The following is a 13,035-nucleotide window of genomic DNA, read 5'->3' as shown; positions in this document are numbered from 1 at the left end:
AGAAAGTATTATTAACTTATTCGACATGGACAGAAACAAAATTTTTGCATTTACTTTTAACGAGTTAAAGGCGAAACTAATAGAGTTGGGAAGCTATACCAGTGGACGAAAAGCTACTCTACAGGACAGACTGTGTGACCACTTCGGTCTTACTGTAGGCGAAGACGATGGTTCCGGCGCTGAAAGCGTATCAGCTCAAAGTTATGTGTCACGGGTGGTGAAGGTTGGGCGCCCAGTTTTTACATTGCGCGATATTGAGAAATCTCTGTCAACATTTAGTGGTACTGGGCAACCCACGGTGGAAGAATGGCTGGATCATTTTGAAGCAAATGCCACGGCTGTAAAATGGGGCGATTTACAAATGTTTATTTATGGGAAACAGCTATTAAAGGGTGCCACGAAAATGTTTATCCGGAGTCAACGCGGTATAACTCGTTGGGTTACATTGAAGCAAGCTCCGAAGAGGGGGTCGTTGCGGCATCTATCGAGGTGCATCGTGAGCTTAGAAATCGTAAAAAGCGTCCTAATGAATATTATCGAGAGTATCTCTATAGTCTTATGGCCAATCGATTTGGACGACAAGAGTCTCATTGAATATTTCGTGGATGGAATCCCTGACTCGAGGGCGAACAAGGCAAACTTGTATCAAGCCTTGAAAAAACAAATTCTCGTTTACGATAAGGTGCGTTCGGGGCGCCAACCTTATATAATGCCATCACAGGTCAAACGAGAAGATGCAAATAAGAGTGTCGTTAAAGTTCAGGGTACGGAAGGTAAGCATTGCTATCGCTGTAATGAGGTAGGTCATTTGGCCAATAAATGTCAGCGGCTACGACAAGCAACATGTTTTGGGTGTAATCAGCCTGGACATAAAATTTCTGAATGTCCTAAAAAGAAAGCACAGTGAAAAGAAGGTGGTAGGGTAAATACGATGGAGGCGATACGAAGATCGTCCATTGGCTGCGTAATATTTAAAGACTTGTGTATTAACCATTTTACTTTTTCATCGTTGTTAGACACGGGTTGTAATTTGTGTCTTATGCGTTACGATGTATTGATGATGCTAGGAGAGATTGAACTGTCTAAGGATAGACATCAGTTAAAAGGCATAGGCCACAGTATTTTGAATACGATGGGTAGTTTTGTAATTAAGATGCAAGGGGATGGCATCAAGTTAGACATTACTTTCCATGTTGTGCGTGGTCGTGACATTATTTATCAGGCAATCATCGGTAACAATGTTTAAAAGCAGGTAGATTTGGTTGTGACGGAAGATAAGGTGGAATTGAAGAGCAAGGGCGTAGACAAATCCCGTTCGAGTGACGAATATCAGGGGTACGAAACTAAAATAGAGCTTGTTGAGGAATTTAAAGATTTATGTTTGGCAGCGGAGCCTGTATCAGGAGATAAATTTGAAGTAGATTTGTCACATTGTACGCAGATGCACAGAAATGAGGTAAAGACAATTGTTGAACTTTATTCACCTTCCAAACAATACGACTCTCCAGTTACCATGAAGATTTGCGTGACTGATGATACTCCAGTATACCAAGGTCCAAGGCGCATGTCTTATTCGGATAGGTGCATAGTTGATAGACAGATCGAGGAATGGTTAGAAGATGGTATCATTCAACCTAGTTCTTCTGAATATGCGTCGCCAATTGTCCTCGTAGCAAAGAAGGATGGTAGCAAGAGGCTTTGCTGCGACTATAGATGACTTAACGAGAGGATTATGAGGGACAACTTTCCGATGCCACTCATGGATGACGCTATCGAGAGGGTGCAAGGTGCGCGGGTATTTACTAATCTAGATTTAAAGAACGGATTTTTCCATGTACCTATTGAGGCAAGTTCGAGGAAATACTCTTCCTTCGTGACCCACCAAAGCCAGTACGAATTCAAGTACGTTCCTTTCGGTATTTGCAATTCTCCAGCGGTATTTACGCGGTACATCTTCGCAGTATTTAGGGACTTAGTGGCGAGTGGCATTGTAGTGACTTATATGGATGATCTCATAATTCCTTCCATGGATGTAGATCAGGGTCTAGAGAAGTTGAAAGTTGTTTTAGGTAGAGCGGCCGAGTATAATCTTCGTATTACATGGAAAACATGCCAATTCCTGAAAACCAAAGATGAGTTTCTAGGTTATGTTTTGGAGAACAATACTAGAAGCAAAGACTCAGGCGGTCAAGAATTTTACAAAACCATCCGACAAAAAAGCGGTACAGAGATTTTTTGGTCTTACTTCGTATTTTCGTCGGTTGTTTGAGGGATAGGCAGTGATCGCCAAACCACTGGCTGACCTCTTGCGCAAAGATGCAAAGTTTGTTTTTAAGGAAGAACAGCAGGTGGCCTTTCAGCAGTTAATAGGTGCATTGGTTAGCGCTCCTAGTTTTGAGGTTGTACAACCCAAAGGCTATAACTAAAGTACACACGGATGCATCAATGCACGGCTATGGAGCCGTACTCATGCAAAAGTATAGCGAGGACCAACATTTTCACCCCATTCAGTTTATGGGTCGCAAGACTAAGCCAGCAGAAGAAAAGTACCACTCGTACGAATTAGAGGTGTTAGCCATAGTTGAGGCACTGAAGAAGTCGAGGGTGTATTTGTTGGGGATACGATTCAAGATTGTGACAGACTGCAACGCGTTTGCAATGACAATGCGGAAGAGAGATATTCCGTTAAGAGTGTTTCGCTGGGCAGTGCTGTTTCAAGATTTCGATTATGAAATAGAACACCGAAGTGGATCGAAAATGATCGTGTTAGAGGATTCGCTGATTCATCGGTTGAAGCAGGCACAACTGCAGGACGATTGGATTTGGGCAGTTTGTAAGGTTTTAGAAAAGGATACGTACGAAAATTATAACGTGAAACATGGGTTTTTGTACAAGGATCCTGTAAAAGGGCCTTCACTGCAGGGACACTTCTCGGTAAAGAAGACCCAAGAAGCCGTTGAAAAGACCTTTTTCATCCCACAGCTGAATTCGAAAGTGGGAAAAATCGTAAGAAGTTGTGTCGAATGCATTGTAACAGATGCTAAAGCAGGTAGGAAGGAAGGGTTTCTGAACCCTATAGACAAAGAAGATAGGCCATTAAGCACCCTTCATATTGATCACGTAGGACAAATGTAACAAACGAAGAAGGCATACAACTATATGGTGGGTGGTGGATGCTTTTTAACTGACTTCCAAAAAAGGAGGAGGTTATCAGTTCGTCGTAATATTTTTTTATTTATTTTTTTTATGTATGTTACCGCATAACTTTGGATCACGTCAACCGATTTCCGATTTTTGCATCGGAAAGGTAGTGTCTCAGTTGTCCCATACTAATCTGGTTAAGATCCGATCAGTGGATCATGAGATATATATATATATTTTTATTTTTATATGAGAGTTGAAGTCGATTTTTTTGCTAAAAATTACTTGTTCTAAATTCGTTTGGTTGTACCCAACAAAAAATACTGGAGTTGAGGAAGTTATTTATCGTCTCTCAAAACAATCAGCTACTTTTGGAAACCCTAGGCGCATTATCACAGACAGGGGTGCTGCGTTCACGGGTAATCTCTTCAAAGGGTACTGTGAGAAAGAGGGCAGAGAACACTTATTGATTGCGACGGGTGTTCCGCGGGGCAATGGACAAGTGGAGCGGATGCACCGAATAGTCGTCCCTATGGTTTCAAAGTTATGTCGTGAGGCACCTAGGAATTGGTATAGGCATGTAGATAAGGTACAGCAGGTTATCAATAGCACACCAACGCGTAGTACCAGGTATTCACCCTTTAGGGTTTTGACAGGGGTTGACGTGAGAGTCACGGGGTTACCAGAGTTTCATGAGTTAGTAGAAAACGTGGCTGTAGACGATTTAGACGCAGAACGCGAATTGACACGCCAACAAGCTAAAAAAAACATCGCGTTGATACAGAAGGAGAACAAGCGCAATTTTTATGCAAAGAGGAAAGAGTCCACTAAGTATCGACTCAATGATCTGGTAGCAATTAGACGCACCCAATATGGTAGCGGGCTAAGGTTGAGACCAAAATATTTTGGTCCGTACAAGATCTCGAAAATATTGGCCCATGATCGGTATGAAGTTGAGAAGGTAGGCGAATGTGAGGGACCTCGGCGCACAACCTCCGTCGTAGAATACATGAAGGGGTGGAACCCATCGTTCGAGCCGAACGATAAGCCAGGAAGGCCGAATGTGGGAACACCACCTGGCAACCCTACTGACTGAACGAAGACTGTTGACGAAATAGACGAAACGCACGAGGACAAAGGAATTAAAACGAACTGACGGCATAAGTTTTGAACCGCGCGACCGAACAGACCGTAGCTACCTTTAAGTGCACCGGCGTTGTACAGATTTTAAACAATTCATGAATAATAATTTATAATTAATATTAAACACAAACTAAGTGTTTTATTGAGCGGAAACTACATATATGAGTATAGAAGTCAACAAATTTGTAAACTTTCAAAAGCTTAATTTTTTTATTTGAATACGCGTTTATATAGCGAGTTGCTTGTTCAAAGACCCTCACCTTCTTTCGAAAAGATGTCGCAGAATTCAGACGTAGTGGCCCCACCGAAGCCTACTTTCTTTCTGCCGTGAACCAGCAGTGGAATTCTGACAATCGCTACGCTAAATTTTCGTCGCTAAAATTCTCTAAATGAAAAGCAGTAGGGCCTGCAAGTATACAACATGGAAGAGTAACACATGCAATGCGTGATCAGCCATATCTGCCAGTGTGGCGGGCAATTAACTAGTTGTTGCGTGTTGTTAGGGGCGTCTGCTATTATTTTGGAGGTTTTTGGCGATCAAAGCTAGCAATAGCAAATATTGGAATCCGCCTGCAGGGCTTCACACCAGTTGGTTACAGCAACTCGCACATGGATTGCTCTCAGGGGGCACCGGAATTGCGCATATGGAAACTGAGAATGTGTCATACATCACAAATTATGTTCGCTTATGTTTTAAGTACCCAACCCGCCTAAAAACCTCAAAAAGCTGACATTTTTCGTGAGGTACTTAAGCGGGTTTTACTGTATTTCGGTTTTCAACCGAAGCTGTGCATGTATGCATTATTTCGTTTTTGAACCGAAAAGGTGCATGTATGCATTACTGCGTTTTTTCCATATGCATTATTTCGGTTTTGAACCGAAAGTGTGCATGTATGCATTACTTCGTTTTTTTCAACCGAAACTGTGCATGTATGCATTACTTCGTTTTTCACATAAGCATTATTTCGGTTTTCAAACGAAAATGTGCATATTCATAATTTCGATTTTTTCTCATATGCATTACTTCGATTTTGAGTCGAAACTGCGCGTGTATGCATTACTTCGTTTTTTTCATATGCATTATTTCGGTTTTCAAACGAAAGTGTGCATATGGATAATTTCGGTTTTTTCTCATATGCATTATTGAGGTTATCAACCGAAACTTTGCATATATGTATTATTTCGGCTTTTTTCATATGCATTATTTCGGGTTTCAACCGAAAATGTGCATATATGCATTATTTCGTTTTTTTTCGTATGCATTATTTTGGTTTTTCTCATATGCATTATTTCGTCTGCACTGTTTCCATATGCACAATTTCAGGGTGCCTGCTCACAGTGCCCAGAGTGCGCGAACGGGAACGCAAGAATCGGGAAATCAAGGCGTCTGTTACCAGCACAAAAATGATTGAAAAAAAAATTTATAATTTATTTATTGGTATATTAACATTCCCCTCTTCCCACCCACACTATATTAGATCCTGGATGCGCCCTTGGTATGGCCTTATGAAAGCTTTTAAATTTTGTCAATACTTAAGACTATGCAAAATCTTCCTTAAGGTTAATCTTCCTTCAGTAATTCAAAATATTTTATTTGTCTTTTTCAGAAAAAATGTATTCAGTGATAAAAAATGGACTTCGCTTCAGTAAAAATATTGGGTACTGCTAAACCAAAGATAAGGGAATAAGTTTGTATACAAATGCAATTACATATTTGCAAGAACAACCAACATTAAGCGATGACGAAAAAACTTGCAATGAGAAATAGTGTGCTTCAAAATTATATGCCAATAAAATAAACCAATCCAATGTAGAATATGCACCAGCTTTAGCGTAAACAAAATAAAGAATGAAATATTTTACAGAATTTTGCCTGCATACAATACAATGAAACCTATGTATGTACATATGTTCATAGTAAGTTTAGAAGGTAGATAATCAATATATATGTACCTTCATAATATATTTAACACAAGTATTTGTTTTATCTAGAATTTCAATCGAAAATATAAAGCAATTTTAATGTAACGCAAATTGAAAGAAGAACCTGTGTGTATGGGTGAAAACGTGACAGCAGTCAAACAAGCAAAAGCAGCAAAACAGTAATTGTTGAATTTTTATTGAATACGATCTTTGTGTACTATAAGTTTTAGAAAATACTTATGTACAAAAAAGGAAACGAATCGTTATGCCAATACGAATGACGAAAACAAAAGTATTCAACCATTTCACATACAGCAGTGAAAGTAGTATGTTAACAAGCGCAGTTGCCGCTATTGGAGTCAAGTGGATATTCCTGTGTTCCTGTTTTACACTATTCGGTAAGTTGGAGATTAATGTTTAGTTAGTTTAGTAATAAAATCCATTTTGCTGATTTTTCTAAGACTGATATTTCAATTTTTCTACCCAAACGCACTTGTGCACAAGGGTATTATAACTTTGTTCACATAACGGCAGTTTGTAACAGCCAAAACTAATCGAGATAGATATAGATAAATGTATACATAAATGATCAGAATGAAAAAAGAAATCGATTAAGCGGTAACTGTTTGTCCGTCCGTCTGTCCGTCTGTGCACACGATAACTCAGTAAAAATTGAGACATCTTAACAAAACTTTGTATGTGTCCTTCTTCTCGGCGTACGACGGATGGTATTGAGAATAAGAAAAATCGTACAATAACCACGCCTACCTCCCATATAACGGTGGTTTTCAGAAACACGAAAACTGCTATATTTTTGTAGCTGAGTAAGGGTTCCTCCAGTGGGTACCGAATTTACCAACATTAATATTTTTCAATGATATTCAGGCAGCGCCGAGTTTTGTAGTCGAACAGTACACTGTGTAATTTTTGTTGCAAAATTCCAATAGTTTTTTTTTAATCAACAATTGAAAATTTTTGCACTGTTTTGGACATTTTAATTTTAAGATTTAAGAAACATTAATTTATACAATGAAATTATTTGCGTTACAAAAATATTTTTTTTGCTTTTCAATAATTTTTTTATGAAAAATTGAACTTTTAAGCAATTTCTGCACTTCATGGAGGAAAATTCTTAACAATAACTTATGTAATAAACATTTCTGCATTTATCTATGAAAAAAATGCGTGCATTTCGATATAGTTTGATCGGAATGAATTTTTAATTGCCAGCGTGCGGGCCCGACTCGCGTGGCTGGATCGCGCCTAGGGATATCGAACCGAAAGTATCGATATGGTACTCATTTAAAGCATCGCTTTAAAAATATCGGGTACCCATTAATATCGGAATAAAAAGCCTCGATATTCTAGATATCGATACCAAAAACCAAAAAATTTTGTCTGAATATAGGTCTCGCATATACGCCGTTGTGGTGCAGTGGTTAAAAGTGCGCAAGCCTTGAAAAGGAAAAACAGCTTGCCATAAACTACAATCGCCGTTCAGAGTCGACATAAAACTGAAGGAACCTCCTTTGTGCCACAACATTAAGGCGCACGCGACAAATCGGAGGAGAAGTTATTTCAAAACGTAGAAATTGAGGTGTTGACTTAAAACACCAAGGCCGCGGGTTCAAATCCCACCGCATGCAATTCTAACTATAGCTCAGATTTCTGCTCTTTAAAGCCCAATTTATATCGGGAAGAATTGTTACAGGCCAACTTAATATGCGTGCGTAAAAAGCTAACTCAAATTCCAAGATTTGTCTTGCGTGACATTTCGATTTGAGGTTTATGCTCAATTGGCATTTTGGCGCCAATTTTGGATTCAAATTTTTCTCAGCAAACTTTTTTTAAATTTGACAGAAATGCAACTCTGAGCAATCACGCACGCAAATTGATTTCGGTTTATCAAATGAGAAAAACTTGCGTGCGTGCGTAGAAAAACTCTCGCCGGTAATATTGGGTTGAGTTGTTAATAACATTATTCTTGTAATGTGAGTTTATGACATTCGATGCGATACTAGGGTTTTAGTACTCGATTCCAGAAAATATCGTTTTAAAACTATCGAGTAGAAAATATCGGTATCGAATGCCAAAAGTATCGATATGGTATCGTATCGTATCGAAATTCGTGTCCCTAATCGCGCCCAATCCGTGTTGACTTCTTGCGCAAGAAAGAAACGCACGTTTCAATCGTTCCACTTTTATTTCTCATGCTCGAATTTCACATGCCTGCGAAAAAATAATAAAACATTGAAAAATATGCATGTTGGTAAATTCGGTGCCCACTTGAGGAAGCCTTACCCAGCTACATATGCTTTTTCACTCAAAATTGATATTGACAATGACTTTTAGACGGAAAATAAGAATTTTATAAATTTTTGGAAAATGGGCGTAGCTTCGTCACTTATGATTACATGTGTATACATATCTTAGTAACCGCTATTCCAATTTCTCCCAAACTTGGCACAGTTGTTGGCCGTGGTATGACATAAGAAACGGCTGAAAATTTTTAAAATCGGACAATAACCACGCCCACATTCCATATAACGGTGATACGAAATTTTCGATAAAACGGTAAATACTGACCTATTTATTCAAAATTGATGTTTGCAATAATTCTTTAGCAAAACATACGTTAATTATACAATATTGGAAAATGGGCGTTTCCACATAAAAGCAAAACGTTGAAAATTAGTGAAATCGGACTAAAATTACGTCCACTTTTCATATAACCGTAAATTTCAGAAATGCTTGAAACTTCGATATTTCGAAATTTAAGCAAGCTAATTTACTCGGAGGATGGTTCCGTGCGCAGAAGTGGAAAACTTTTGACTGCCATTCACCTGGGAGTGGCCAGAAGCGATTCTTTTGCGTACGGTTCAAATCGCAGCTCACAACGTCCGGATATTTATATCCACGTATCCTCTGGGTAGCAACCAAACACCCGTTTGGGAGCGAGCTAAAGTGAGAAGGCGTAAAACTTCGCGTGCGCTGGGTTTGGGTCCCGCCACGTTAAAACCCCGCCCAATGAAAAGAAGCAAACAGCCTCGGATGAGACCCCCTTTTTCTGATGACGACCACGGCAAACGTATAAAGGACTATGATTTAAGGGTATGCACCTGGAATATCAGGACCCTTAATGGGGAAGGTGCCTCTGCCCGGCTGGTTGATGTCCTCGGGAAGACAAAGGCTGACATCACCGCCATCCAAGAAATGCGATGGACGGGGCAAGGTAAAGTAAGCGTGAAGCCTTGCGACGTCTACTACAGTTGCCACGTAAAGGAGCGCAAATACGGTGTTGGATTCGTGGTAGGAGAGAGACTCCGTCGCCGAGTACTGGCGTTCACCCCGGTGGACGAACGTCTAGCCACAATCCGCATCAAAGCTAGATTCTTCAACATCTTGCTCATCTGCGCCCATGCCCCGACGGAAGAGAAGGATGAGGCGTCCAAGGATCTCTTCTATGAGCGCTTGGAACGTACATATGAGCGCTGCCCCCGACACGATGTCAAAATCGTGCTTGGCGATTTTAATGCCAAGGTGGGCAAGGAAGGGATCTTTGGCGCCACTGTCGGAAAATTCAGCCTCACGACGAAACGTCCGATAACGGACTGAGGCTGATCGACTTCGCCGGGGCCCGAAATATGGTAATATGTAGTACTAGGTTCCAGCATAAGAACATCCACTACGCTACATGGCTGTCTCCAGATCGAAAAACGAGAAACCAAATCGATCATGTTGTGATAGACGGAAGGCATGCTTCAAGCGTTTTGGACGTACGTACACTCCGAGGGCCAAACATCGACTCGGACCACTATCTTGTTGTAGCCAAGATACACACCCGCCTCTGTGCAGCAAAAAATGTGCGCCCAACAATGCAAGGAAAGCTTAACGTCGAAAAGCTGCAATCACAACAGACGGCCAATTTATTCGCCACTCGACTCACACACCTGCTCTCTGAGAGCACTCTTCAACAATCCGACGTACGCGAGAAGTGGAACCACATTTCCCGATCATTAAGTACCGCCGCCGAAGAAGTAGTTGGATTTCAGCGAGCCCGAAAGAACAACTGGTACGATGAGGAATGTCAAGAAGCCGCAGAGAAAAAAGATGCTGCCTACAGGGCCACGCTGCGATCGGGCGCAACGCGAGCCATGTGGGACCGTTATAGGGAACTGAAGAAGGAAGCGAGACGTATTTGCCGCAATAAGAAGAGAGAGGCCGAAATACGTGAGTGCGAAGAGCTTGAGATGCTGGCCGAAAATTCTACCAGAGGGTTAGGCGACTTACGGAAGGTTTCAAGACCGGGGCGAACTCCTGTAAGAACAACAATGGCGACCTAGTGACCGATGTCCAGAATATACTTAAATTGTGGAGGGAACACTTTTATAACCTACTGAATGGTAGCAGCGCTGAAAGTAGTGAGGAAGACGAACCCGAGTCCCCAGTCGATGATGATGGAGTAGCTGTCCCACCGCCTGACTATGACGAGGTACGAATAGCGATTACGCGGCTGAAAAACAACAAAGCTGCTGGAGCTGACGGCCTGCCAGCTGAGCTATTCAAGTACGGCGGCGAGGAGCTGATGAGGTGCATGCATCAGCTCGTATGCAGAATATGGTCAGATGAACGCATGCCCGACGACTGGAATTTAAGTGTGCTCTGCCCAATCCACAAGAAAGGCGACCCCGCGATACGCGCCAACTACCGCGGAATTAGCCTTCTAAGCATAGGTTACAAGGTCTTATCGAGCGTATTGTGCGAAAGACTGAAGCCCACCGTCAACGAGCTGATTGGACCTTATCAGTGTGGCTTTAGGCCTGGAAAATCCACCATAGATCAGGTATTCACAATACGCCAAATCTTGGAAAAGACCCGCGAGAATAGGATCGACACACACCATCTATTTGTCGATTTCAAAGCCGCTTTCGACAGCACGAAGAGAAGTTGCCTTTATGCCACGATGTCTGAATTTGGTATCCCCGCGAAACTAATACGGCTGTGTAAAATGACGTTGAGCAATACCACCAGCTCCGTCAGAATAGGAAAGGACCTTTCCGAGCCGTTTGACACCAAACGAGGTTTCAGACAAGGGGACCCCCTTTCGTGTGATTTCTTTAATCTTATGTTGGAGAAGATAATAAGAGCCGCAGAACTGAACCGCTCAGGCACAATACTTTATAAGAGCGTACAATTGCTGGCGTATGCCGACGACATCGATATTATCGGTAAAAACAAGGGCTACGTCTGTTCTGCCTTCTCGGGATTGGATAGAGAAGCAAAGCGAATGGGTCTGGTGGTGAACGAGGACAAAACGAAGTATCTCCTGTCAGCACACAAACAGTCAGAGCATACGCGTCTTGGCACGCACGTCACTGTTGACAGTTACAAGTTTGAAAAAGTAGACGACTTCGTTTATTTGGGAACCAGCATTAACACCAATAATAATGTCAGCCTTGAAATCCAACGGAGAATCACTCTTGCCAACAAGTGCTACTTTGGGCTGAGTAGGCAAAAGTCACTCATCATGCCTGTGCTGGTGTATGGCGCGGAAGCATGGACAATGAAAGCATCTGATGAGGCGGCTCTTGGAGTTTTCGAGAGAAAGATTCTGCGAAAGATTTACGGACCTTTACGCGTTGGTGATGGCGAATATCGCAGACGATTTAACGATGAGCTGTATGAGCTTTACAACGATATAGACAAAGTGCAGCGAATTAAAATTCAGCGGCTCCGCTGGCCTGGCCATGTCGTTCGGATGGACAGAAACGCTCCTGCTCTGAAAATATTCAACGCGGGCCGCGATGCTGGTAACAGAGGAAGAGGAAGGACTCCTCTGCGTTGGAAAGACCAGGTGGAGAAGGACTTGGCTTCACTTTGCATTTTCAATTGGCGTCAGTTAGCACAGAAGAGAAATGACTGGCGTGCTGTTTTGGACTCCGCCAAAATCGCTTAGGCGGTTACAGCGCCAAATAAGAAGAAGAAGAATTTACTCAAAATTTATACTGATAACAATCCCTTGAAATGAAATATTATTATGCAATTTTGGAAAATGGGCGTGATGCCGTCCACATATAACTATATAAGTTTATCTCATTATGTCTGACTGAACATTCTATCGAAAATGTTTAAAATTGCGGTAAAACCATGTACCATATAGCAATAGTTTTCGGAAAGGTGAAAAAAACTGTATCGAATACTTGCGCCGGTATTTAATGTTTGGCTCCGCCCGAACTTAGATTTTTTTTTACTTTTTTTTTCGTAAAATAAAGGCAATTTTCAGAAAAAAAAATCTTTAATATTTCTGTTGGTGTTGTTGTTACTTGGGTAATTCACTTATAAAGGGTACCAAGAAACTGAAAAAATTTATTTTAGTAAAAGGATGTACTTATAGCAGAATTTTTTTTATTCATTTATTAGTCCGACAGACTCAAAGATTCGACTATTAGTTATGCGTGTAGCGTAGAATACCAATTTGAACGTCTGCCACCGCATCTCCGTGGCATCTACAATTATAGCAAAAAAAAAGAAAAAAAAATGCATAGCCGCATACGCGAAACTTATTGTACGTATCATTTGACATATCGATGGCTGAGTGTAAGATCGACCTATCTCGGCAGCCAGTTCGAAAACATTCTATCTCTAAAAACTTTTCAAGAACGCCCTATTTCAGAATTCATTTCAAAAACGCCCTATTTCAGCTGCCGATTCAAAAACGCCCTATATCAGCATATTTTCAATACATTTTGAAGTGAGATAAGGCATTTTGGAACCGAATTTTGAGATAGGGTGTTTTTCAATTAAATTCTGAAATAGGGCGTTCTTGAA

The 13,035-nt window shown here is 41.2% G+C and overlaps 1 protein-coding gene across 1 annotated transcript in view; it reads left to right on the top strand.

Moving 5' to 3' along the window:
- LOC118749376 overlaps positions 1–13,035 on the top strand; it is a gene marked incomplete in the record, with an annotated part of 482,497 nt that overhangs the window by 86,250 nt on the left and 383,212 nt on the right. The window contains 2 exon segments of the mRNA XM_036484175.1: positions 5,892–6,214; positions 6,277–6,605. Coding sequence (XP_036340068.1) covers positions 6,473–6,605 — 133 coding nt within the window.

This window comes from Rhagoletis pomonella, unplaced genomic scaffold, assembly GCF_013731165.1.
Source record: "Rhagoletis pomonella isolate Grant_MI unplaced genomic scaffold, Rhpom_1.0 Rhpom_scaffold_00015, whole genome shotgun sequence".
NCBI classification, from domain to species: Eukaryota; Metazoa; Arthropoda; class Insecta; order Diptera; family Tephritidae; genus Rhagoletis; species Rhagoletis pomonella.
This window is presented reverse-complemented; position numbering and strand designations above follow the sequence as displayed.